The sequence below is a fragment of the Sceloporus occidentalis genome, unplaced genomic scaffold, assembly GCF_023333645.1.
Source record: "Sceloporus occidentalis isolate IW3139 unplaced genomic scaffold, rSceOcc1.0.p SCAF_17, whole genome shotgun sequence".
Lineage (NCBI taxonomy): Eukaryota > Metazoa > Chordata > Lepidosauria > Squamata > Phrynosomatidae > Sceloporus > Sceloporus occidentalis.
Window position 1 is genome coordinate 3833054 of NW_028316997.1, and position 24021 is coordinate 3857074.

Here is a 24021-nt window from a genome sequence, read left to right on the forward strand (position 1 = left end):
AAAAGTATATATATGATATTACAGAAAAGTACATCAATGTAGCATATGCAATTAATACATAATCTAAATTACATATAAATGTGCATTTATATAATTAATCGTGATTGGTACAGAAATGGCACAATTCTTATTGTCATGGTATCAACAAAATGACCCTTTATACCTAATAAATATAACAAATTATAATAAAAGTCTCTTATTAATCTATGATCTTAATCCGAAATTATAATAGCAACTGAATCCTTTCTCCTCATATCCCTTATGGGTGACTTTAACATTCCTTTTGATATATCTAACAATTCTGCTAACTACAAACTCCTCTCCCTGACATCCTCTTCTGATCTTTCTCAATGGACTAATTCCCGTACGCACACTGAGGGACACTCACTTGATTTGGTTTTCTCCAGATCATGCTCCCTTTCAGATTTCTCCTGCTCGCCCTTCCCTCTGTCTGACCACCACCTTCTATCCTTTTCTCCAGTGCTAACCCCTAACAACAAAACAAACTTTTTTTGTTACCTCATATTTGTAGGCAATTACCAGATAGCACCCTTACCCAACTGTCAGCCTCACTAGAACCTCTCTTACCTTCCATTTTAACCCTTTCCTGCCCAGACGCAGCAGCCTCTTTTTATACCAATACACTTGCCTCATCCCTCGACAACATAGCTCCAATTGCTAAATGTTACCCCGACAATTGAAATGCCAACCGTGGCATACCAAAACCACACGGTTTCTTCAGAAGTGCTGCTGCCCGGCTGAATGCTACTTCAGAAAATCCAAATCCAGCGAAGACTTCACTATATTCACTATAAATTAATGCTTCGCACCTACAACTCTGCCCTCTCTCTCGCCAAACAGCTCTACTTCTCCACTCTCATATCCTCTGTTTCTTCCAACCCGTGACACCTTTCTTCTACTTTCAACTCCCTTCTCTGTCCCTCCACACCCACACCACAAACCTCTCTCACTGCCCAAGATCTTGCTACTCATTTCAAAGACAAGATTGAGACTATTAGACAAGACCTCTCTTCTTTACAACCCCTCCTACACCACCCACCGCCACTCTCTCCACTCATCCCATACAAACAGCCTTTTCCCCTACAACCAAAGATTAGCCACTCTTCTTTCTTCCTCTCACCCAACAACCTGTCCCCTTGACCCCATCCCATAACACCTTACAAAGTCTATTTAATCTTTCACTATCATCTGGAACTGTACCAACAGCCTTCAAGCATGCACCAATCACACCCATTCTAAAAAATCCTTCCTCAGATCCCATCTGATTAACTACCGCCCTATCTCTGTGCTTCCTTTTACCTCTAAGCTGCTTGAACGGATTGTGTGCAATCGCCTTACTAACTTCCTCTCCTCTAATTCCCTCTGACCCACTACAGTCTGGTTTCAAAACCCTTCACCATGAAACTGCTCTAACAAAAGTCTCCAATGACTTCCTCTCTGCCAAAGCAAATGGTCACTTCTCCATTCTAATACTATTAGATCTCGCTGCTGCTTTTGATACTGTTGATCACCACCTTCTTCTTGACTCACTTGCTTCTATAGGCATTCGAGATACAGCTCTCTCCTGGATCTCCTCATTTCTGTCTAACCGTTCCTTCTCTGTCAGCTTCTCTGGCAAGACATCATCACCCCTTCCACTTTCGGTTGGTGTCCCCCAAGGTTCAGTCCCCCAGTATCATTTATACACAGATGATACCCAAATCTACCTATCTTCTCCTGATCTCTCTCCATCTCTCTTGTCCCGTATTGCCAATTGCTTGTCTGCTATTTCTTTATGGATGTCACAACGCTACCTGAAACTTAATCTTTCTAAAACTAAACTCAGTGTCTTCCCTCCTTCCATCTCCACTACCTGAATTCTCTATCACCATTAGAACACGACTATCTCTCCTACTAACCAGGCCATTGGCCTTGGGGTCATCCTTGACTCTAACCTTTCCTTCAACCCTCACATTCAGTCCCTCGCCAGATCCTGCCACTTGCACCTAAAAAACATCATCTCGCATCTGCCCATTCCTCACCGAAGAATCCACAAAACTCTGGTTCATTCACTTATCATTTCCCATCTTCACTACTGCAACACTCTTCTGGTTGGCATTCCACTGTCTCAACTCTATCCTCTACAGTCTGTCCTAAATGCTGCTGCTAGGCTTATCTTCCTTGCACACGCTCCTCTTCTGCTTCCCTGCTCTGTGAAACCCTACACTGGCTCCCAATTACCTTTAGAATTAAATTTAAAATCCTGGTACTAACATATAAGGCCTTCCATAACACTGCTCCTCCATACATTTCTGCCCTCATAAGCAAAAACTCTCCTACTTGATCCTTACGTTCTAACAATGGGCTAAGGCTCTCCTCCTCACTTATCACCTCTTCCTTTTCCCGTCTACAAGATTTCACTCGGGCTGCCCCATAACTCTGGAATCTACTCCCACCGAACCTTCAGCATTCACCCTCCCTCCCAACATTCAAGACACATCTCAAAACCCACTTGTCACGGTCAGGACTACTTGCCAAGCCGTGACTGTGTGGAGGGCGTGGGCATGAAGGGGTTAATAGCACCAGGCCTCTGGATTTACTAACTTCACCCCTTAACAAGGCATAAATTACACCAAATTAACCCCCAAATCCTGCCTGTATCCCCCCAGGTAGTCTGTCACCACTCACGATTTTAATACCGGATTCGTGAGAAATCCGAATTATGACACCTTTTCCAAGAATCGGGTCCCATCTTTGATGTGCCAATTCCACTTAAGATAGGAATGGAATTCCTATAACTCAGGGTCCTTATCTGTTAGGCCATGAATCACCACGGGGTCCTTTGGGAAGATGACCCCTCTAGCCAGAACAGATACAGAGGGCATGCACAAAAACACATTCACACCAACCTCAGATTAACTCATTGAATGCTTAAACAAAGAAACTAACCACCTCTGCTGGGTTACCCTTCCATGCATCCACTACGTTATGAGTTAATCATGACACCACTTCTTCAGAGAAGCATACCATCTTAGCTGCTAGAACTTCCCTGTCACTGATACTACCACCACACTACCGCTCACCCTTTCTCTGTGCCTTGTTTGTCACCCCATTCCCTCAAGATTGTAATCTTACGAGCAGGGCTCTCTCCACCAATGTATCGGTTTGTCTTAGTCTGTCAATTCTCGTCTTGTTATTCCCCTTGAATACATGTATTGTATTGAGCGCTGCATAAATTGTTGGCGCTATTTAATTAAAAGATAAAATAATAGTAATAATAATAATAATAGATGGCATACAAGCCTTTAAAAAAACTTGCACAGAGACAGCAAAAAAAAAAAAAAAAAGTTAAATAATGCCTGTGTTACATGATGCATACTGAGTATTAAGCCTATTGAGAGATCTAGTGCCCAAGCTAAATATCCAGAATACTTCAAGTTGGTCCAAAAGAGTATGTATATTTCCACCCCCAAGGGGGATTATACATTTATATCTATTTTATCCTTTTTTTTTTTTTTTTGTAACTCCCTTCATTTGTTTTTAGTTCTGGTTAAAGTTTTCTTCTTTTAATTATATATCTAACTAAATTGTATCACTGTTAACCTTGCAAATGTTCTCCTCCGTGTTTTGCCTCTCTAAGGTTACCTTTTTATTTGCTCCCATCATCATGATTTTGAATCTGTTTATAGTTCCTAGAAGCTGCCTTATTCTCTTTTAAAATATTTGCCACATTTGCAGAGTACCACAGTGGTTTCCTTTTTCTTAGTCTTACTAACAAGTTTAATGCCTTTAGCATGTCTTCAATCGCCCCACACTAGTTTAAAATCTCCTTCAACCACCTGCTAGCCCAGTACTGCCGCCCCCTTAACAGTGAGGTGCAGCTCATCCCTGCTATAGAGTCTTCAGTCAACTACAGAGTCTGCCCAGTTCTCTAAAAGCCCTGCTTCCTAAACCACTTTCACAGCCACGTATTCATCTCCCTAACCTCCTGCTGCCTCTCCGGTATAGCATGTGGTACAGACAAAGTCCACAACATGCAGAACCTGAGGACGTGGGAGACAGCATACTGCTCAGCACTCAGGATGTTTGTGGTATTTTACCCTATTTATCTGCTTTATAATTGAATTCCCTACCATCACACCTTGTCTAGCCTTTTTGTCCCCCTCTGTACTAGTGAGGTTACTCACCTGGTTGTTATGCGAATCAGCTTTCTGTAGCAAGGGGGAGTTTTTCATCCTTAATTTTACCGTTTGGTCCATTCATCCAAATAACAAACGAACAAATGCAACAAAAACTAAAAACAAATGTGCACAATACAAAAATCTTTGCTCATTTCTACTTTGTCGTAACTAAACTAAGAGAACCTCGTTATTTTAATTCTACTTCTACACGTTTATTTCTTGTTTCCATGGCAGCCTGGACAGACAAATGGGGTTTCTGAACAGAACACAAACTTTACACCAGCGCCCATGTCTAGTAGGAATCCACTATCACCACCCTCCATTAGGTCTGGAGTAGGAAGCACACATTTTCAGTCCTCTTATAAGAGGCTCTTGCAAACTTACAATCTAATCAGTGGTTGAGGGGGAAGAGAAACAGTAGAAGACTGCTTGGATAGAGAAGAGTTGAGTCGGGATGCTTTGTAGATGTTGATCATTCAGATGGCTTGATCAAGATGCTGGCTGAGTGTTAAGAAGTGTTTTTTTGTTTTTTTTAAACAATGGGTTTTTTAAATGCACAACAGAGAAAGTCTGACAAAATAGGGTAGGGAATTCCAGAGAAGTGGTACAGCACGTGTGTCATTCTGAATATGGGACTGGGTGATGATGGTAGAAGAGAGTAGCAGTAAAAACTAGTTTTGTGGAGTGACAATTCACACTTCTCTGGGCGAGTCTGGGTTTGGCGGATGCCAGGAGAGCTTTACCTGCCTGACTGCATTGTGCCAACTGTAAAGCTTGGTGGAGGGGCTGTTATTCAGGGGTTGGACGAGGTCCCTTTCATCTAGTAAAGTTTTTCGCACTTCCACTGGCATTCATATCAGCACAAAACTGTGCGGCAGGAGCGAGCGTTATGCAATGGGTTTCCACAGTCAAGCAGCTGCATGCAAGCCTCACATCACCAAGTAGGATGCCAAGCGTCGGTGGTAAAGGATGCCGTCACTGGACTCTGGAGCGAGTCTGGGTTTGGAGGATGCCAGGATAATGTTACCTGCCTGACTGCATTGCGCCAACTGTAATGTTTGGTGGAGGAGGGATAACGGTATGGGGCTATTTTTCAGGGGTTGGGCTAGAGACCCCTTACTTAATGCTTAAGTATACCAAGACTTTTTGGACAAATGCTCTACTGGATGAATGGGCAAAGATTCCCACAGAAACACTCCGGAGTCTCATGTAAAGCCTTCCCAACAGCAAAGGGGACAACCCATATTAATACTCAGGATTTTGGAATGGGACGTCCAACAAGCTCACATAGCCAAGATGGACAGCTGTCCACATACTTTTGATCATATAGTGTATATACCTTGGTAAATGCTGGTACAACAAAGCAGGGTTTGAAGCTCCTCAATCATAATCCAGCTACAACACTACAAAAGATGAAAGGATGATGCAATGACTTCTTTCTAAGTAAACTGATAAAACATGATGGAATGCATAAAAACCCGACAGAACACATTTGGTTTAAGATTTAATTGAAATCATATACGATTTACTGTAAGTACACTTAAAATGTATGGTTCTGTTCCAATTTGCCTTTTCTTCGTACCAGCTATACTAAACAAAGCATGTTATATGCTGCTTATCCTAAGGACAACAGCAATAGTATATTTTTTGTGGATATTTAAAAAAATCTTCATATATTTATAAACTACACAAACTTTAATAAATAAATCTTAAACAGGAATATAATTAGTACTATAAGTAAACAGTCAATTTCCTACTTTTTTTTTCATCAATCAGATGTACGTCTTTAAAATAAGAGACCAGGAAATGTTCAGTCTTTTATTTAAAAACTATAAACAGTCACCAAAGTAAATAAAGCCATTCTATAACATAAACTGTTAGGTCTATATCTTTACTGCACATCCTACGGACACAGCAGAAATGGTGGCTGGGAGTTTTTCCACATTGTTGGATGCTAATACAACAGGCAGTTATAAATGGATACACTTCACGCCGAGGTGAAAGGGGGGGAGAGGAGAAACAAATTTAAGGACGTGAGCAGGGTCTGAGCAGGAATGTGGTACAGTATTAAGAATGGAAGATAATACAATAAAATCCCACACTATATATATTAAGATAGAAAAAGTAGTGAAGAAAATATCATACCTGCACTTAATGCAAATATAACACAGGAGAAAACCTGTATAAAAATCCATGTATTTAAACCAATTTACAAATACAAAAAATTCTGTACAAGCTCTGAGCTTGCACTATGACAAACGTTTACAGTGGATATATGTTGGAGGAGGGGAAAAAAAACCAAAAATACCTTCAAATAGTTTTTCTTCTACAAAAATGACATGTGATATATTATTTCATACTCTTTCAGCCAGCAAAATGAGTTCTACAAGGTGTATAATACAAATAAAAAAAAAAAAAAAGAAAGAAAACAGTGGGGGGGAAATATCACAGTTCCACAAAACTGTTTTGACTTTACAGCATCGGTACCTTTCCAGAATTATTTACACAAATTTAAAGAACATTCATCCACTGCGCAGAATATATCACAATTAGTTACAATTGACAGGAAAGTCTTTTTAAAAAAAAAAAATAATTGAACCTAGCTAGAACGCTTCTAGAACACCACAGAATGCATTTCTTCCAGTGGCTGCAGTGGCATGAATCGTGTTCTATTCACAATATTTACAAGATCTATTCAGACTGGTAAATTTTATGATAATAAATACGTGAAAATATATTGGCTCAAGTAAGAAAACCAAGCTACTGAATTCTAAACAAAACACGCAATCCATAGCGAGAAATTGGTGGCACCCACCACTGCTGGGGGTTACAGATGTGCAGACATTTTTATCCAAACCAGCTTAAAGAGTTCTGTAAATATAAAAATGTGCTCCATTTGGATATAGATAAAAATATTTTAATGCTTCTATTTATTCTGCTCATGTAGGTTTTACAACGTTTCCATGTTTATTCCAATGTGGATGGTACTGAATTCTGAACACACCAGTTCCCTTCAGGACTGATAGACTGTGACAGATATCCTGTAGACTGCTGGTTGAAAATCCTGTGGCAGTTTGTTTTTTTTTTTGTCCTTTTTTTAATGTATTTTTTCTATTTATATATTTTTTTGTTTTTGTTTTTGTTTTTTTACAGAGAACAGAGGGATTCATTCTGTGATCACAATGTGACGTTTCCTCTAAGCATGGTGGGAGAGGATAGAGTAATGCAATCTAGGATTTCTGTCCCATTAAGACTTAGTGCTTTCCTCGGTAACAGTATTTGAAATGTTGTTTGACTACACAGTCCCCGGTGTACAATGGGCATTCTTTTCACTGCAGCATTTCACAGTCTGATTCTTGTTCTTTACTGTGAGCTGTAATATTGAGTTCATAAAGGCATTTGGCAAGTGTGGAGGAAGCTTCCATATTACTAAGGGCTAGAACTGATAATTGGTTTTCATGTCTTTTTAACGATCTAGGGAAGGAAAAAAGAAACAAAATGACCTTTAGGCATACGGACTGAGTAATTACAAAATATATACTATGGCACTTACAAACCTAAGCTGAAAGGCATGCATTCAAATGGCATTCATGCTAAACATAATAAAAATAAAAACATTTACAGAAATCCAAATCAATAATGCTTACTTATGTGCGTCATTGAATTATTTCTATTTGACATTTGATGCACCATTACAGCCACTTACCTGCGACCACATTCTGAGTGTTTTGCAACATTTTTTAATATTAAGGCAGCTGTTAATCGTATGTGTTTTGTGATTGGTCCCTCTTTTTCATCCTTCAGGAAAATAAAGCAGAAAAAGGAAAAAAATAAAACTAAGACAAGGTGTAGATTAGCAGAAATTAGTCATTTCTATACAGCAGGACCGTATAACCCTATTTCCCCTATTTCCTGTTAAGTTAACAGCAAATGACTGATATGGTAACATGCTTTTCAGAACACTAGCACCAGGTTGTTGCTGAAGCCAAGGGCAATCCCCTGAAGTTTGCTGCAATATTAATGGAACTTTCAATGCAAATGCATAAAAAAAAGTCTATGATGTTCCCGATTCACCTTTGCAATGTGCAGAGAGCCTTAAATATGTTCACTGCGCTTATTGATAACATTAGTTGAACCCTTTGGTTCTTCTATAAGGTCCACTTACTGTAAAGTCTTTGAAGACCAGATTTCTTGATCCCCGTCTCAATGCCATAAGGGCCGCGCTCGGGTGGTTCACAATGGCCTTCTGTGCTCTGGGAGTGGATGAAGCACCTGCAGCAGGTTGTCTACAAGTATACATCATATTGGTAAATAAACTATACTAATATATATTCGTAGTTTGATAAGATATTCATGCACTACATAACAGGACAGAACTATTTCAGAGGGGTTTACAGATCACGGCAAAACAATGTTTTGGGCCAACCATATGACGTTGGGCTAAAAGGCAAGAAAGTTACCTGTAAGTTAAACGAGTTTAAGGAACAGAAATGTCTTTTCAGGAGAAGTTTCTGTAAAACCCATACACTCTACAGTATAGCATCATTACTTTGAAAAACAACTGTCAACATGATAGGTTCATTTTACATGAACTTTGTTGGCCTCAGCAATTTAATACAAGGATTGCTAATGAAGTTTACTACATTGCTCCGACCCTCTATCACCTAATAAATCAGTGGGTCATTATGGAAACTATAAAAGCGTTATTTACAATAGGAAACCCAAGGGAGAGTTTCATACTGCATGAAGATGAACATGTTTGTACTTCATTTAAACAATGCTTTATCTTACTTATTGGAAGTTTTTTGATTCCCAGCCTGTCCTTGCTCCTCCAGTTTTAGACCTGCTAGCAAAGCATCTCTCGAACAGTGCTTGTCCTAGAAAAAAGACAAAAATAGGTAAACACTGTATTTTCCAACAAACACTCAAAACGGCATGTGATTTTATTTGACCTACTGACTAAACAAACGAGCGGACTTACTTGTAAGTGGGTAATGAAAGAAAACCTCTGGCGCTGAAAAGGTTCGCAGCCTTCCCACAGACACTGCCCGGGGTACACATCTTTACCCCCATGCTCTGTTGCTGCATGGTAGAAAACCTGGGATGGAGTTTCAAACCACCTTATAAAAAGAGAATGCAGAAAAAAGATGAGTTTCTGTTAAAGTTTCTGCGTTTTCAGACACAGTATGGAGAGAATAGAAGGATTTACCTCTTGCATGACTGCCATAAACACATAAAGTTCTGTCCCGGTTTTTTCATTTGCTCCGTGTGGTGACTGGCGGTCGTTGAAGGGTATGACGAGGGCTGAGAGCTGACTAGGTGGCCTTGTACTTGCAGTGCTGGTAGTGTTGTCACAGGTGTACTCTGGAAGGGGAGGAATAATCAGCACATGGTGAATACGCATTTGTAAATCGTATTATCCAAAGGAAACAAAGAACAAAATGTTATATATTAGACTTTTTACACAGATTAAACTAGGATTTAGATCAAGTTAAATCAAGAGAACCAGCTGAAAGACTGAACATTTACTTTCATTCAATTTCAATCATAATTTAAGTACATTTTTTTTTTAAACCCTTAAAGTGTGTAAAAAATTTGTGTTTCCATCGTAAAAAAAAATTAAGTGTAATTAGCTGCGCAACACCATGTTCTTAATATCTGCAACGTGGCTAAAGACATCGACCTAAATTACCAGCACGCAATTAGAAATGAACATCACTAGCACATAGGTCTGGATCAATCTATGTAGTGTTTAGAAGTAAATGGATCCACCCTTGATGTGAAATAATAACAAAAAGCTTACAAAAGAAAGAAGAAGAAAAAAAAAAAAAAGGCTCCTGCAGTAAAACATTTTTGAAGCCATGGCTACCTGATCTGTGGGATTTACCCGGTCTGGCATGCAACCTGTGCTTTCTCTAAGAGGATTCAAACCAAAATCTTGTGTCACAATATCTTAATTTTACCTAAAAGACGTTTGACATTATGGTGACAAAACCAGGAGCGGGATCCTCTTAGGATTATAAGGTCAATTAAAATATGTCAACAAAACAGATTCTATCGCCGGAGGCGGTTGGTGTTTAACTCTATTTTTTCCCCCCATTATTGTGCAATTTCAATCCAGATCAGTGAAGTAGCTCAAACGCTGGTGAAGATTCTCGGTGAAGGCAAAGAAGAACACACGCAGCCTTTCTGAAGATGTCCTGAAACCCTATGCGTATGATGGGCCTCGAGACCCAGAGCTAGGCACAACTTGCCTACATCATTTGGTCAACCGCAGGTCACAGACTGGTTTATAAAGCTTTTGTGTGACTCATGCCTGGTCTCAAAACCCAGAAGTCGTCAACTTCACAGTTTAGCTGAAACAATATATATCTCTTTTATCTTGCACCACAAAAGAAGGACTAAAGGCAGTAATGTTTGGATTACAGGGGCTGAGCTGGTTCTCTTTCAATCAGCATCAGATGATGATGGATTTCAAAACATCAGCCTTGAGACTTTGGGTGCAAAAACTCTGCGAGCAAATCCACCTCCTTCCACAGCATATTCACTGCAGAACATTTATCCGAGGCCAGTTCCCCTCGTCAAGCGGGACCTTCACAATACAGGCTGACAACATATGGTTTGAGACACAAGAATCAACAAGTAGGTCATTCAATTAAATCAGTATAGTAAATAAGCAATTTCTTCTCAAAACCATCTACCATTCAGCTGCAACACTGTGAAGTTTCTCAGAGTAACCAAAACCTCAAATTACCACAAAGGCTTTTGTAAGATAGTTACCATTTAACCAGTTTGTGCGATAGAGAAGCGCTGGAGTAAAAAAATATATAACTTAAAAAAACAGAGCAGACTAAACACAAACTAAACACGAGGACAGTGATTGTCTGGATAGTGGTCAGGCGCTAAAATATATTTAGGCTAGTGCAAAAAAAAAATATCATGAAAAGTGCTCCAGAAAAAATGCTGCAAACACTAAAGGTATAACTCCCTATACCAAAGAAACACTTTATATAATTTCTAAACTAGAGGACATAACGCATCAAGTACAGTAGGCGAAGTACTGCACAAAGATAGCGGCCAAACTACAAACAGTTAATCCACGATGAAGGGACTGCGCACCCGAAGGTAATACAGCGAGTTTACACTCAGATTTGTGGACTGGGACAGAAAAATAAAAAACACCCATAACATCTAATCACAATTGGAGAATTGCCCGTTTCTGGCTGCAATACCATCTCTCATTTCATTATTATCGGCCACAACGAAAGTGCCTTTATTGAGAACAAAATAAGCAAAAATACTTTTCATCGAACTTCACAAGGCAACGAAGCTGAAACTTAGAAAGGTACACAACACACTTCCACCATGTATCAGTTACACATGTTAAAAATAAAATAACAGCGGTGATAACTACGGAGACAACACAGGCTTGTATGGCACACGAATATACATGTACTGAGCAGTCTAGTAATGTCTGCAATAATACAACGAGCAGTCACTATCTGATCTAGCCGGGAATCGTGTATTTTCATCAATCGTTATATACACAGCATTCATACATCGCACGATACGTTCTGCTGGAATCACTCCCAACCCAACAAGGCATTGCACATGGCGGGGCAACAGTTCTTTGCATCTGGTCCAAACACAGACTATGTCTGAATTTACTATCTGCCTAGGAAGAACAGAAACTGCTATATCACGGCATCAAACGACATTGCTCCTCAAAATGTACAAAATCCAATGCCCAAACACTGAACTAAACTAAAAGAAAGCCTATGCATCGTAGAATTGAAGTACACACAATTATTACTAGCCTATCTTCTCTAAGGTAAGGTCATTCTCTCCCCTGTGAGTTGTACATTTTCTGTTCTGCGTCAGCATTTTCCGATAGAAACATTTAAACACAAACTTTCCATTACAGAAAACAAAAATAGCAGGTCAGCGTTAAATAAGGAGTACGAATATCAAGCATCTCATATTTTGTGCCCACGTGCGTCCTTCACGTAAAAAAACAAAACAAGTTTTGCATGCGGAGAGACCAGGGTGTATTCACCGGCTTGCAGGAACATCTGATACCCCTGACTTCACTATACTGTATGAAGCACAACACCAGCAAACTTCTCCTGCAGCAAGGGCTTTGCCGGCCCTGTATAGTGTATAGATAATGTTGGGCGATTTCTTTGACACCATTCTCTATGCATTGGGACAGCTGAGCCCTTCACCTTATTCGAACACACAAAAAATGTAAACTCACCTGCGCAACCATAGTCTGTACAAAGGATTGTGGGTGCTGCTGCTGCTGCTTTTGGTGAACAGCGCTCTCTATTGCTACTTTAGCCACAGTGCTTGGATCAACTCCTGCTGGAACAGCAACCATTGTAGCACTGCAGCCCGCATTATTAGGATCGCTAATTGTAACTATCCTCACACCCACTTTATTTGGAATGACTGGGACCGATTCCCTGCCATTCTCATCTGCTGGTCTCTTAGCGGGTTTGCAGTCTGCCGTGCCATTAGATCGAACATCCGCTGGAGGGACAGACGGCGAAACTCTAGGTCCTGTGTGGGACAAAGCGAAAACTTGATGTCCTGGTAAAACAGGAGCTGTAGTTTGTGTGGAGACAACTACGGATGGTCGCTGCTGAGGCACATCTGAATTCAAACTTGAAAGCACGGGTCCATTAGGCAAGTCTGTAGGGTTGCCACAATGTATCTGAATAGCTAGACTAGAAGCATCATTAATGTTGCTTGCAAAATGTGACACACTGTTGGGTAATATAGGTCCATTAGAAAGTTTTTCAACTTGATCGCCTTTGGCAGTTACTTGTGAAGAATTCAGAAGAAGTTCTTGTTGCCCCATTGGAGAGATTTCCCCATTTCCCACATGGTTGGAAGCTTTGTGATTTGGAATGTTTTTGCTCATATGAGAGCTGTCTAAATCACAAATCCCATTAACTTGTGGCCTTTTTAAGTCATTTTTTGTATCCTGCACATCAGTCGGCTCAGAGCACTGTTTCCCGGGAGCTCCGTTTTCCCCCTGTTCCACAGATGACCCATTTGTGACCAGGAGACCCTGACTGGCCTCATTCTGAGTTTTCCCTGAGTTTGAAGGAGGTAGACTGGAGTCATATTTTTTACCATTTAAAAGATTTCCCGTTTGGGCGTCATTGTCATTGGTGTCACCATTGCTGGTGTTTGCAGAAGCTTTTGGACAGGAAGGATTTTCCATCACTTCAATTTTACGTTCATGTACGTGCAAACCTGTGGCTTCCTTTGCTTCTTCTTCCTTTTGGCAAATTATTTTATCACCTTTAAATGGGGAAGAAGCAGCAGATCCTGGTAATTGGCTACCTGGCTGGGAAAGAGCAGCAGGTAGGCTCTGTACCTGAAGGCCAACTCCTGTTTGCGTCCCGCTCACCGGTGCAATAATCTGAGTTGTATTACCCTGGCTTACGGTTGCAGTAGCAAAACTTGTGTTTGGCACAACTGTTATGGTAACTTGATTGCCTGTTGTTCCTTGGAAAATGGTTGCCGGGGAATTAGAAATTAACTGGCCAGGCAAGATCTGTAAATTTGAGATTGGAACGGTCTGCACTGAATTCTGGTTAGGCATTGCACCCTGGACTAACTGCACGTTCTGTTGTCCTACAAGGATTTGTGGAGCTGGTGGCTGTCCTTGGACGCCAAGCGAAGGTGTCTGATTATTTGCCACTTGGTAAACAACCTGGGGACTAGGTGATGGTGTATTATTTGGGGGAGGTATTTGTGGAGCAGGAAGTATAAGTTTTCCACCTGGTGTTGAAGGTCCTCGTTTTGGTAAAAGCAGCTGTTTAATGAGGCTTGATTCACCTGGAGTGGCATGTCCAACTCCTCCACTGGGAGTCTGCTGCTGCTGCTGCTGTACCTGTAATTGCACCTGCTGGGGTGGTTGCTGTTGCTGAGCTTGTACTTGTGCCTGTTGCTGAGCTTGTGCCTGCTGTTGCTGGGGAGATGCTGGTGACAACTGTTGTCTCTTTACAGAAAGCATTTGGCTAACAGTAGGAGGAGGTCCTTGGGGAACTGGAGTTGTAGGAGGAGAGGTCATAATTGGTGGGAGCTGGTTATTTGTAGGTGTTATTGTAGAAGAAGATGGGGACATGCTTGTCTGACCTGTTAACTGAACAGTTTGTGAAGCTTGAATAGCGGCTGGATTAGCAAGCACAATTTGGTGAATGGCTGGTGCATATGCCTGACCATGCTGGGATGTCTGACTGACAATCACAACACTCTGCTGGGGCTGTTGCTGGATAGGCTGTTGAACCATTGTTGAAGATACTTGCTGAGAACAAAGGGGTTTAGGAGCAATGTTTTGAAAACCAATTCTAGACGTTTGGGGATTTTGGACTCCTGCTATGGTAACTACCTGCCCAGCTGCAACTTGGAAACTCTGCACGGTAGTCGCCGATACAATGTTAGATGAAGACGTTGTTACGTACTGTTGGGGTGTTATGATTACAGTATCATTTTGCTGGTTTGAAGCTTGAGATTGCTGAGATGAGACCTGGACAGTTTGTGAGGATGTGGTAATTAACTGCTGCCCTTGTGTAATTGCTGACGTACCTGGTGGCATGTTTTGCACCCTACCAAATATGTGGCCTTGGGATACAGCTTGCTGGATCACTGCTACAGGAGTGCCCGATGTTATCTGGCCTGGTACGACAGTATGCAATGGAGATTGCTGTTGAATAACAGATGGATGGTGAAATAATGCCTGAGATCCTACTACAGTAACAGAAGATTGCTGGCCCGCAACGCTGTGATTTTGGACTAAAGGCGCTTGGGACGATCCTGCCAAAGCTATACTAACAGGAACGCCTGAATGCTGAACACAGCCCTGTATTACAGCAGCTTTAACAACTTCACACGAAATTGGAGTTTTGTTATGTATTACAGTCACTGTGGAGTTTTGATGCTGCTGTTGAGCTTGACTCAAAGGATTTTGTGGAATCCGACAAATTGTTTGTGCTACACTGTGGACGCCTTGAATGGGAAAAGACATCTGTGTTGCGGTCAGATTAGGTGCTTGGTTGGTTATTGAGACTCTCTGGAAATGGTTTGCTGCAAACAAACAAAAATGTTAGCAAAATGGATGTTAATTAAGTCTACTAGCTGGCAGTCCCTAGTCTACTTGGGACTAACTCAATAAATGTCTTTATAACTATTATAGATAATTATATAATAACCAAATTATCACCTGGTAATGCATAGGTACCACTAAGACTACTAATATTAAGAACAATATTGTAGAAAAAAAGTTTATAAAGACCTGCAGAATTTGACAGAGCAGCATCTGTGACGCCTGAAGCTGGCTGCTGCTGATAGTACATTTGAATAGGAAGTGGTAATGCCCTCCTTTTGACTCCAGCCACGTGGATATGAGCTTGACCATTATTATTTGGATCCTCTACTCTCTTTATCGAGTGGTTTGGAAAAACAGACCTACAAAAAAGAATTTACAAAACAAAGCCACACATTATAATATCAATATGGAAGTATGCATAAAAAGCTACATTAAATTAAAAAATGAACTCAAGTAAATCATAATATAATAAAAAATACAAAAAAAAAAGTTTATATAATCTCTTGCGCACAAAACTATATATACTATAATAAAAAACAATATGCCATTACAACACGGTCTTCCCTGACTAACAAATATTGTTTTTTAATAAACTAAGGCATTACCCATTCCTCTGATCAAATAAGACTATTTCTGGGGTTTGGGTTTACTCAACCTCCTCCTCTATCATATTGCCGCTCAATTACTCCTATTACAACAGTGGCATGTTACCGATGGAATAAAAAGATGGGTGGACTTGGAACACAGATTACTCCCAACCAACCCTCTCAGATTTTACATATGGACCCCGAAAGTTTACAGCCCGCTGATAAAACCTACATGCCCTAGCATTCTCCACTCTACAACTTGGGACAAGTTGGTACATAAATGTATGCGGATTGGGAAACAGTACATCCCATCCTGGGTCTACAGTTAGCCGAATTTAAAGCTTTAATAGATATCAGTATTCACAGATGCCTACAGCGGTTTCATAACGGTAAACTGGTTCAATTTTTGGACCTTCCTGATCGCTCATATTTGTGCCCTTTTGATTTTTTTCATACAATCCATTGTTCTTACTTTTTGTTTGCTTTGCAATATTTTGAAAAATACAAATAAATAATAAAATAAAAAAAGAAACCAAGGCAGAAATCATACCTAAGACATTTGTAAAATCCAGAGGAAGTTAGGATTCCGCCTCTTGCTAACTTGCTGCAAGTAGAGAGGTATTCCGAATACATTTCTGACCGGGAGACAGAGCAATCAGGACTCACCTCAAAATATGCATTTAACCTGTAAGGTAGTATATAAAGGAAAGCATGGTTTAAGAGCAGGCTAAGTAGGGTTATTACATTCCACTTACAAATGGGACAAAATGCTTGATATACAATTTGGAAAGTGAACTGCCCTAATCAAACACCAAAAACAGGTTTTACAAGACTGATGTTCAAAAAGGCCATTTATGATATAATGCCCAAAGAACAGCCAACATGCATTTTCCTGGAGTTGAAAATCATTAGTTGAATTTTTTTTTGATCACATGACACTGCCGTGCTCAAACAGAGCATAACACAATGTATTAGGAAGGGTTATTGCATTACTCTTCTATACGCGAGGAGCCATATAAAATATACATAGCAAAGTGTGAAGTTAAAAAGTAGTATAAAGTAACAGCATAGATCAGTGGTGGATAATTTAGCTGGTCATGTGACACCTCAAATGGTTAATACTCCCACAAACTAACTGAAGGAAAGATAGATAGATCATGGGTATAAATGGCAAAGGAAACAAGAATGTGAAGGCACAAAAGGGTTAAAACAGTTGTCGAACACACAAAAAAACATTCAATGCACATTAAAAGAAAATCACCAATTCATGTTAATTTCCACAAATTGTAAAAGTTTTACTTACCACTGACAACCAAACTTTTCACTGTCTATCTCTACAATTCCAGGTGGCGGAACAGTGTGTGCCGGAACCGGACGTGAAGCTAAGGGATATCAAATGAGGTTTTTAGATAATTTTATACATAAGCAACACTTCTACTCCTACATACGTACAAGATTCTTGCCAATTGAAAAGGTTAAAAAAAATCTAAAGAACGCGTTCACTTTAGGTCATACCGTGTAGTTTAAGAAATATGGTGAAAGCAGTTCCATGTTGCTATAAACTGGTACCAGAAACGTGAAGTGATAATATTAAAGTATGAACAGCTAATGAAGTTTGTTGATCTCGCTTACCGGGAGCAGGACTTGCATTAACTGGCGCTGGAACGTGTTCCACTGTTTGAGGCCGGATTTCAGAAACAACTTGGTGGTTTGAGCTTTGATGTTCAATAAGCTTCACTGCTGTTAACGCATCAGCTCCAAACATATTAATGTCCATAGATATCAGATATACAAGGGTATCTAAATGACAAAGCCATACAATAAAGAGCAGGTTAGAATCATAGGCTGTTAGCTGTAGAATCATCAATATGGAGTCACATAGTCCTGTATTTACAAAAGTGTCAAGTACAAACATTTGGAGTCATGTGCAATCATCTTGTTTTTTCCCGACACAATATTGAAGTTATTTCAAATGAAAAAAAGCCCTCTTGGCCGTACTTTTGGTTCTGCATATATACGGCATGTGTATGGATGCATGAATATCAAAGGTGGATCAAAATGAGTACTTTTCATTTCTAAAGTTTTTTGTGTAGGTAACACCAGAGATAGGATAGCAGATAAGTGCAGTTTAAGTAATTTAAAAGGTAATTAAACATCCTAAATGTATTAAACACCACCCGGTTTATTAAGTAACAATGACGCACTCACCTATACTCCTCTCTACATTTGCGATTTTCACACAGGCCACTTCTCCCAGCTCAGTGAGCATATACAGCACCTCAAGTGTAGCGATTACAAGAAGCACATCCGGTAAAGTCAGGTGACAGATTATTTCCTTGTAGCTATCTTGATCCACGTACTCACAAATAAGAACCCCATTGTCATCAGCTTTACACAGGTTTCCTAAAATCTCCATGCCTGCGATGAAGAATGAAATAATCAGTTTTAGGACACAAAAAGATTAAGGGGTGATGAAATAATGAGAAAAAAAAAATACAACGCTTACCCCTCATTTTTAAGAACCTATCCCTTGACATTAGGCATTTAGTAATAGTATGGAACATAAGGTGAGTGGTTTTGAAGTCGACAGGATCTAACTGAAGCTGCAATTGGAAGCACAAAGCAATCAGTTAGCATAAACATATATACTGTCTAAATACATTAAAGAAAATTAGGACCCTAAAGTAGTGAACTTTGTAATGTTCTTAAATAATGCACAACTTTGTCCAGATAGGCGTCTGCCAGGTCTGATCTTAGCACCAACGGCCACGTTGCAACCAATAAAGGAGAAGTTCAGTCTAACTAGATTTTGCATGGAACCCAATGCATTTTATGGCGTGCAGATCAGTGGAGGAATTTCTTGGTTGCCGGAGTTAAAAAATGAAACGTCTCATTTAAATAATTATTAATAATAATAATAGATGGATTGATGTTCCCATGATAGACACAACTATCCTGCTGATACATTAATCATAAATTGTAAAATGCATATCAATTGTGATTTGTCATGCAGTATATGATTAATTAATGTATACGGTAAGCGTATTAATTCCCATAACTTCAGACATGTTCGGCTGGTACAAACATCCACCGCCACCAAGTAGCCTAGTGCTCCGTTGCATTACTTTCAGCAATCGCATGCATATTCTTTTCAGTGGACAGGTTTTGTTATTCCTTATCGGGAAATTCGTATTGCTTGCACTACAAAAACACTCGAGAAATGAATAAACTAAACAAGAAAATAGGATTTAGGTTTAATTCATCAAGTTGCTCTCATACCTCTGCAGCAATATTTCCCAATGTATCAAGTCCCAATTGCCGTAGGGAAATAAAATGACTGTGAGCCGATAGTAATAGGAATCGGAGACAGGTACGATTAGCTGCCAAAAGCTTCACATTGCTTTCTTCAAAGGAAAGATTCCGTAAAATGACAGCTATTTGGAGAACACGTTGGCCTTCAATGTCATTAATGCCCAGTTTCCTTGGAGGGTGAAAAAGGGAGTCCCATAAGGACTCTTGCGATGTACCTTCTGAAGACGGAAGAAACATTAAGCATTAGGAGATTTTAGCATTCTGCAAGCAACACGGGGATCAACAGAATAATTAGATTAGATAAATAAAGAACTATACTGTATACACGAAAATGTAAAAGCCTTTTGAGTCTAATACATTGGATAGACCATGAGGGCCAACACAGAGAAACATTAATCTGTTTGTGGTTTTAGGACACCTCAGTAAAAAAAGTCAAATGCTTCATATCAATAAAATGCAGGCAAGATAAATCCAGATGTCCAATACAAACAAATCAATTCAATATCCTCTCTACGCTATACACTTTTATCAGTGTGGCTCCTGTAAGTGTATACTTTAGCATGTGATATTTTTGTGTTTTTTACTTAAGTATTTATTAAAGGAAAAACTCTATCCAGGGTAGAGTTTTATCCTCTCATATATCGGGTGCGTTCCTGCGCTATCCCCTTTCGGTTTTGGCATTTGGGAGAAGTGCTTCAGTGGGGGTCGGCGGTTTACCAAGGAAGGATTTTTGATATACACACACAATCTTTGCACACGTTCACTTTTGGTATATGTTTGGTTGCAGTTTTGGCTACAATACAGTAGACATGCGGACTGTGGCACTTATATATTCACACATACACACGCTGACCGTGCAGAATACACGCATACACTCAGACTGACTCCAGCACTACATATATACAAACACACATCAACTAACACTATAGTATACACATACATTCACACACACAGACTGAAAATATAGTACACACACTCAGACTCCAGCACTATACATACACACATATTGACTAACACTACACTATACACATACAGACTCCAGCACTATACCGTACACACACACACACTCAGACTGGCTCCAGCACTACACATTTACACACACAGACTGACACTACAATATACACACACACACGGACTGACACGACAACATACACACACACGGACTGACACTACAATATACACAGAACCACCTATCCCCTTGTGGAGATCTCCCACACCACTTCTGCCATCGTGAACCTGGCACCCTAACACCTTCCCCGTGGGGGTGGTGAGGATTTGTGGAGCACACACACACACACATATATATATATATATATATATATATATATATATATATATATATATATATATATATAAAATAAAAATCACACATATACATACATACACAATATTGCTCAAATGTCTGGGGTCACAGTTATTTTCATGGAAAACAAGGACATTTCTAGCTGTGTAACAATTGCAAAATGTTTTTTTAATGATCAATTAGCCTTTTAAGCTTAAACCTGGATTAGCGAACACAACGTGCCATTGGAACACAGGAGTGATGGTTGCTGATAAATGGCCTCTATACGGCTACAAAGATATTCTATTAAAATCTGCTGTTTCCATCATTTATAACATTAACAATGTCTGAGTCGTAATTCTTCCATTTCACGTTATTTAACAGACAAAATTACTTTTCTTTCAAAAACAGTTACGTTTCTAAGTGACCCCAAACCTTTGGACGGTAGTGTGTATGTGTGTATATTACACCCCTCCCCCATCTCGTACTGCAATAACTAAAGGTAAAGATGAAGTATTCTGTGGGGCACTGACAATAAAAAGGGCAATAGTACTGTGTCCTTTAAGAGACCCCAGTAAAGATAATACAATATCAGTGGGAATACTAAAGAGAACTTACCTTGAGATCTACTTTTGTCGTATATGAGGTCACGTATTTCACTGTCATCCACGATATCCTTCCAAAACTGGAAGAAAAAAAATCTATTTGTATACAGCGGCAAAATGTGGTGATGTTTCTGCGGGACGCTGGTCCCCTGACCACAGAGGTGCCTGTAGAAAAGTACCCAAACAGGCTACTTTTTTAAATAAGATCAATGGTGCCTTCTCCTGCAAATCGTCTAATGTGGTTTACCTTATTATGCGTGTCCAACAGCCCTCTACGTGGGTGAAACAGGCCAGCCATTGTATAAAATAATTCACACAGATTCAACATCAACAACAAGAGAGCAGAGACACCGGTGGGAGAACATTTTTTACAAAATAGACATAGCATCAGTGACTGTATCAGACTGGCTGTATTAACGGGACTGTTCAAAACTCAGAGGGAGAGAAAAATATGGGAGGTTAAATTAATACTTAAATTTAACTCTTTAAATGCTGGCCTCAACCGAGATAGGGAATTTGTATCCCATTATGACTTTGTAGATTAACAAACCAGACATGCACACAACCTGGCCCCATTAGAGTTGTGATTACCTCCTGACACCTCTGATTTTAACACTATTGACTGATCAAAGAACCTTGCCTTAGACTTTTTGATGTTATCTGCTTCCCATTCTTAACCATGTTATTTGACTGATACTTAAAGAGAGGTCTTTCACATCGTTATATAACATGCCTGATGAAGGGACCTGAGAGGTCTTGAAAGCTTGCAGTCTATATTTACTCAGCCAATAAAGGTATCATTCAAACTCCACTTGTCTCCTTAAATAGCTTTAGCACACAAGATCAGGCATCACAGGAACGCATGAAGGTTGCAAGGTCCATAGGCCCATCCTGTGCCGATTCATATTTGAAGCAATGAGCACTAAACGCTGTTTAATGCGTTTCGGTTTTCGGAAGGTGTCGGTGGCTAGCAGTTACCCCCTTGGAGCCACTAGTGGGAGCTTTAAATATAGGAGCTTCATGCTGAATACAGAAACTGTCCTAGAACCGTAACAGGAATGCACTATTCCAAGAATGTTGCTTTGTCGTTAACAGTCCAATAAAATTCAAAAGGTATTTATTTTAAAGCAGAAAGTAAATTTGAAGTTGATATAATTATAATCAATAACCTTTTATTAATGTGCTTGTATGTTATATTTATGAAAAATAATGTACATATATTTTTCTTCTCTATCGCTTGTCCTGAGTTATAGAATATGGCAACACTTGATTCAATTCATTGTAAATAAGCACGCATAGACTTTTCCTTTTTTTCTACATTTACTGGCCAATCCTTCTCTAATGCTTTCAAGTAAACAACAAAAGGTACAATGTTAATTGTAATTTGGAATGAGGTGAGAACATTAACAGCAGAACACTGTAAAGTATTAAAACTAATCCGTGCCACATAGATGAGAGAATAAAAACTGTGGGAAATATACATAATGAGAGAGAATAAGCTTAAATTGGATTAACGCTGTGGTTTTGGGTGAATGCAAGCATCAAGATCATGGGCTAAGAAAGCAAATGTAAAATTAAAAAAAAAAAAAAAACACTAGCCAAGTACTGGCCAGCGGTTTCTACCTGCAGTAAAATTATATTTGTAAAAGCTATAAAGTATTTCAAGCATCCAAAAGGAGATGACTCATAAATCATTTAAATCTAAATAAAGCGGCAGTTACTTGTAATAAATGGGCGCCACAGGAATTGCCAAATTAAGCATATACATATGGATTCAAAATTCATCTGTGCTGTTAAGCGGGAGTTAAAGAGGATTGATTGTATCCATCAGCTCTGATGTATTAAGCAGCAGCACAGTTTCAATATACAATATGTTTGTAAACAACTTGGAAAACTTCCAGAGGTCTGTTTTAAAAGGATTACTATATAATCATTATGACAGACAATGCGTATTCTAATTCTGTGTTCACACTCCAATGGCATTATTTTGGGGAAAAATAATTAAAAAAATTACCTGTATGAAATCTCTATCTGTTTTCTCCTTCCACTCATCACCAAATACAGCAGAAAAAGATCCTAGAGCTAAAAAAAAAAAGTAAAAAAAAAAGGTTTTTTTAGAAGCATTCAGTGGTACAAAGAATTACAATTAACATTATTAGCTTTTTTTATATTCTATGTAAAAACCAAAAAAAAAACACAGCTTCAAAGAAATAAAAATATTGAGTAACATTGGTATAACGAACAAAACCGTGTGCGAGAATTCTGAAACGATTTGCTATATTTCATACAGACGTGAAGGCAGGATGAGCAAAGACATTTTTTTGCCCACAGGTCCTTTAGGCAGAAAGCAAAAGTAATCAAACCTCAGACTTTTGTATGCGACAACTCCAAAAAAACCAAAAAACCTCAAAATATATTTACGTCTCAATTTCAGAAGCATCTCTATGCCAAGGATGTTCACCGGTCCTTGACATTTACAGGCAGATATTAGAAGGTGCACATGACATTTTCGTTTAGTTTCTTGCCACATTTGTTATTGGGCAACAAATGTTGTTTCCCAGCCATTCCTCTTGCACAAAGTTCAGGGTAGAGCCCTGCGGGGGACTGCTTTTTTAATAATACTGCCGCTGATTTTTTGTCCGCTCACGCAATGTGTGCCTAATCTTGCCCAATCCCGGCACATATTTTTTCAATCCCGCCCGCTCCCGGCACATATGTTTTCAATCCCGCCACATATGTTTTCAATCCCGCCCGCTCCCGCCACATGTTTTCAATCCCGCCTGCTCCCGCCACATATGTTTTCAATCCCGCCACATATGTTTTCAATCCCGCCCGCTTCCGCCACATATGTTTTAAATCCCGCCACATATGTTTTAGCTCCCGCCTCATATGTGGTCAATCCTGCCCGCTCCAGCCACATATGTGGTCAATC

The 24021-nt window shown here is 39.6% G+C and overlaps 1 protein-coding gene across 2 annotated transcripts in view; it reads right to left on the reverse strand.

The window, feature by feature from the left end:
* Positions 1 to 7510: 7510 nt before the first annotated feature.
* The window catches only part of LOC149302759 (AT-rich interactive domain-containing protein 2-like), a 34920-nt gene continuing 18409 nt past the window's right edge, over positions 7511 to 24021 (reverse strand). Inside the window, exons 6-22 of one of the 2 annotated variants that reach the window (XM_089482106.1) lie at positions 23104 to 23171; positions 21103 to 21169; positions 19170 to 19420; positions 18397 to 18493; positions 18099 to 18308; positions 17523 to 17690; positions 17194 to 17272; positions 16441 to 16575; positions 15439 to 15662; positions 14134 to 15281; positions 12439 to 14073; positions 9391 to 9545; positions 9163 to 9301; positions 8973 to 9058; positions 8347 to 8467; positions 7888 to 7979; positions 7511 to 7655 (exon numbers count right to left, since the gene is read on the reverse strand). In XM_089482106.1, the coding sequence (XP_089338232.1) occupies positions 7511 to 7655; positions 7888 to 7979; positions 8347 to 8467; positions 8973 to 9058; positions 9163 to 9301; positions 9391 to 9545; positions 12439 to 14073; positions 14134 to 15281; positions 15439 to 15662; positions 16441 to 16575; positions 17194 to 17272; positions 17523 to 17690; positions 18099 to 18308; positions 18397 to 18493; positions 19170 to 19420; positions 21103 to 21169; positions 23104 to 23171 (4820 nt within the window). Of the gene's footprint in view, positions 7656 to 7887; positions 7980 to 8346; positions 8468 to 8972; positions 9059 to 9162; positions 9302 to 9390; positions 9546 to 12438; positions 15282 to 15438; positions 15663 to 16440; positions 16576 to 17193; positions 17273 to 17522; positions 17691 to 18098; positions 18309 to 18396; positions 18494 to 19169; positions 19421 to 21102; positions 21170 to 23103; positions 23172 to 24021 lie in introns of both variants that reach the window. The other variant, XM_089482105.1, reaches the window with a different exon arrangement.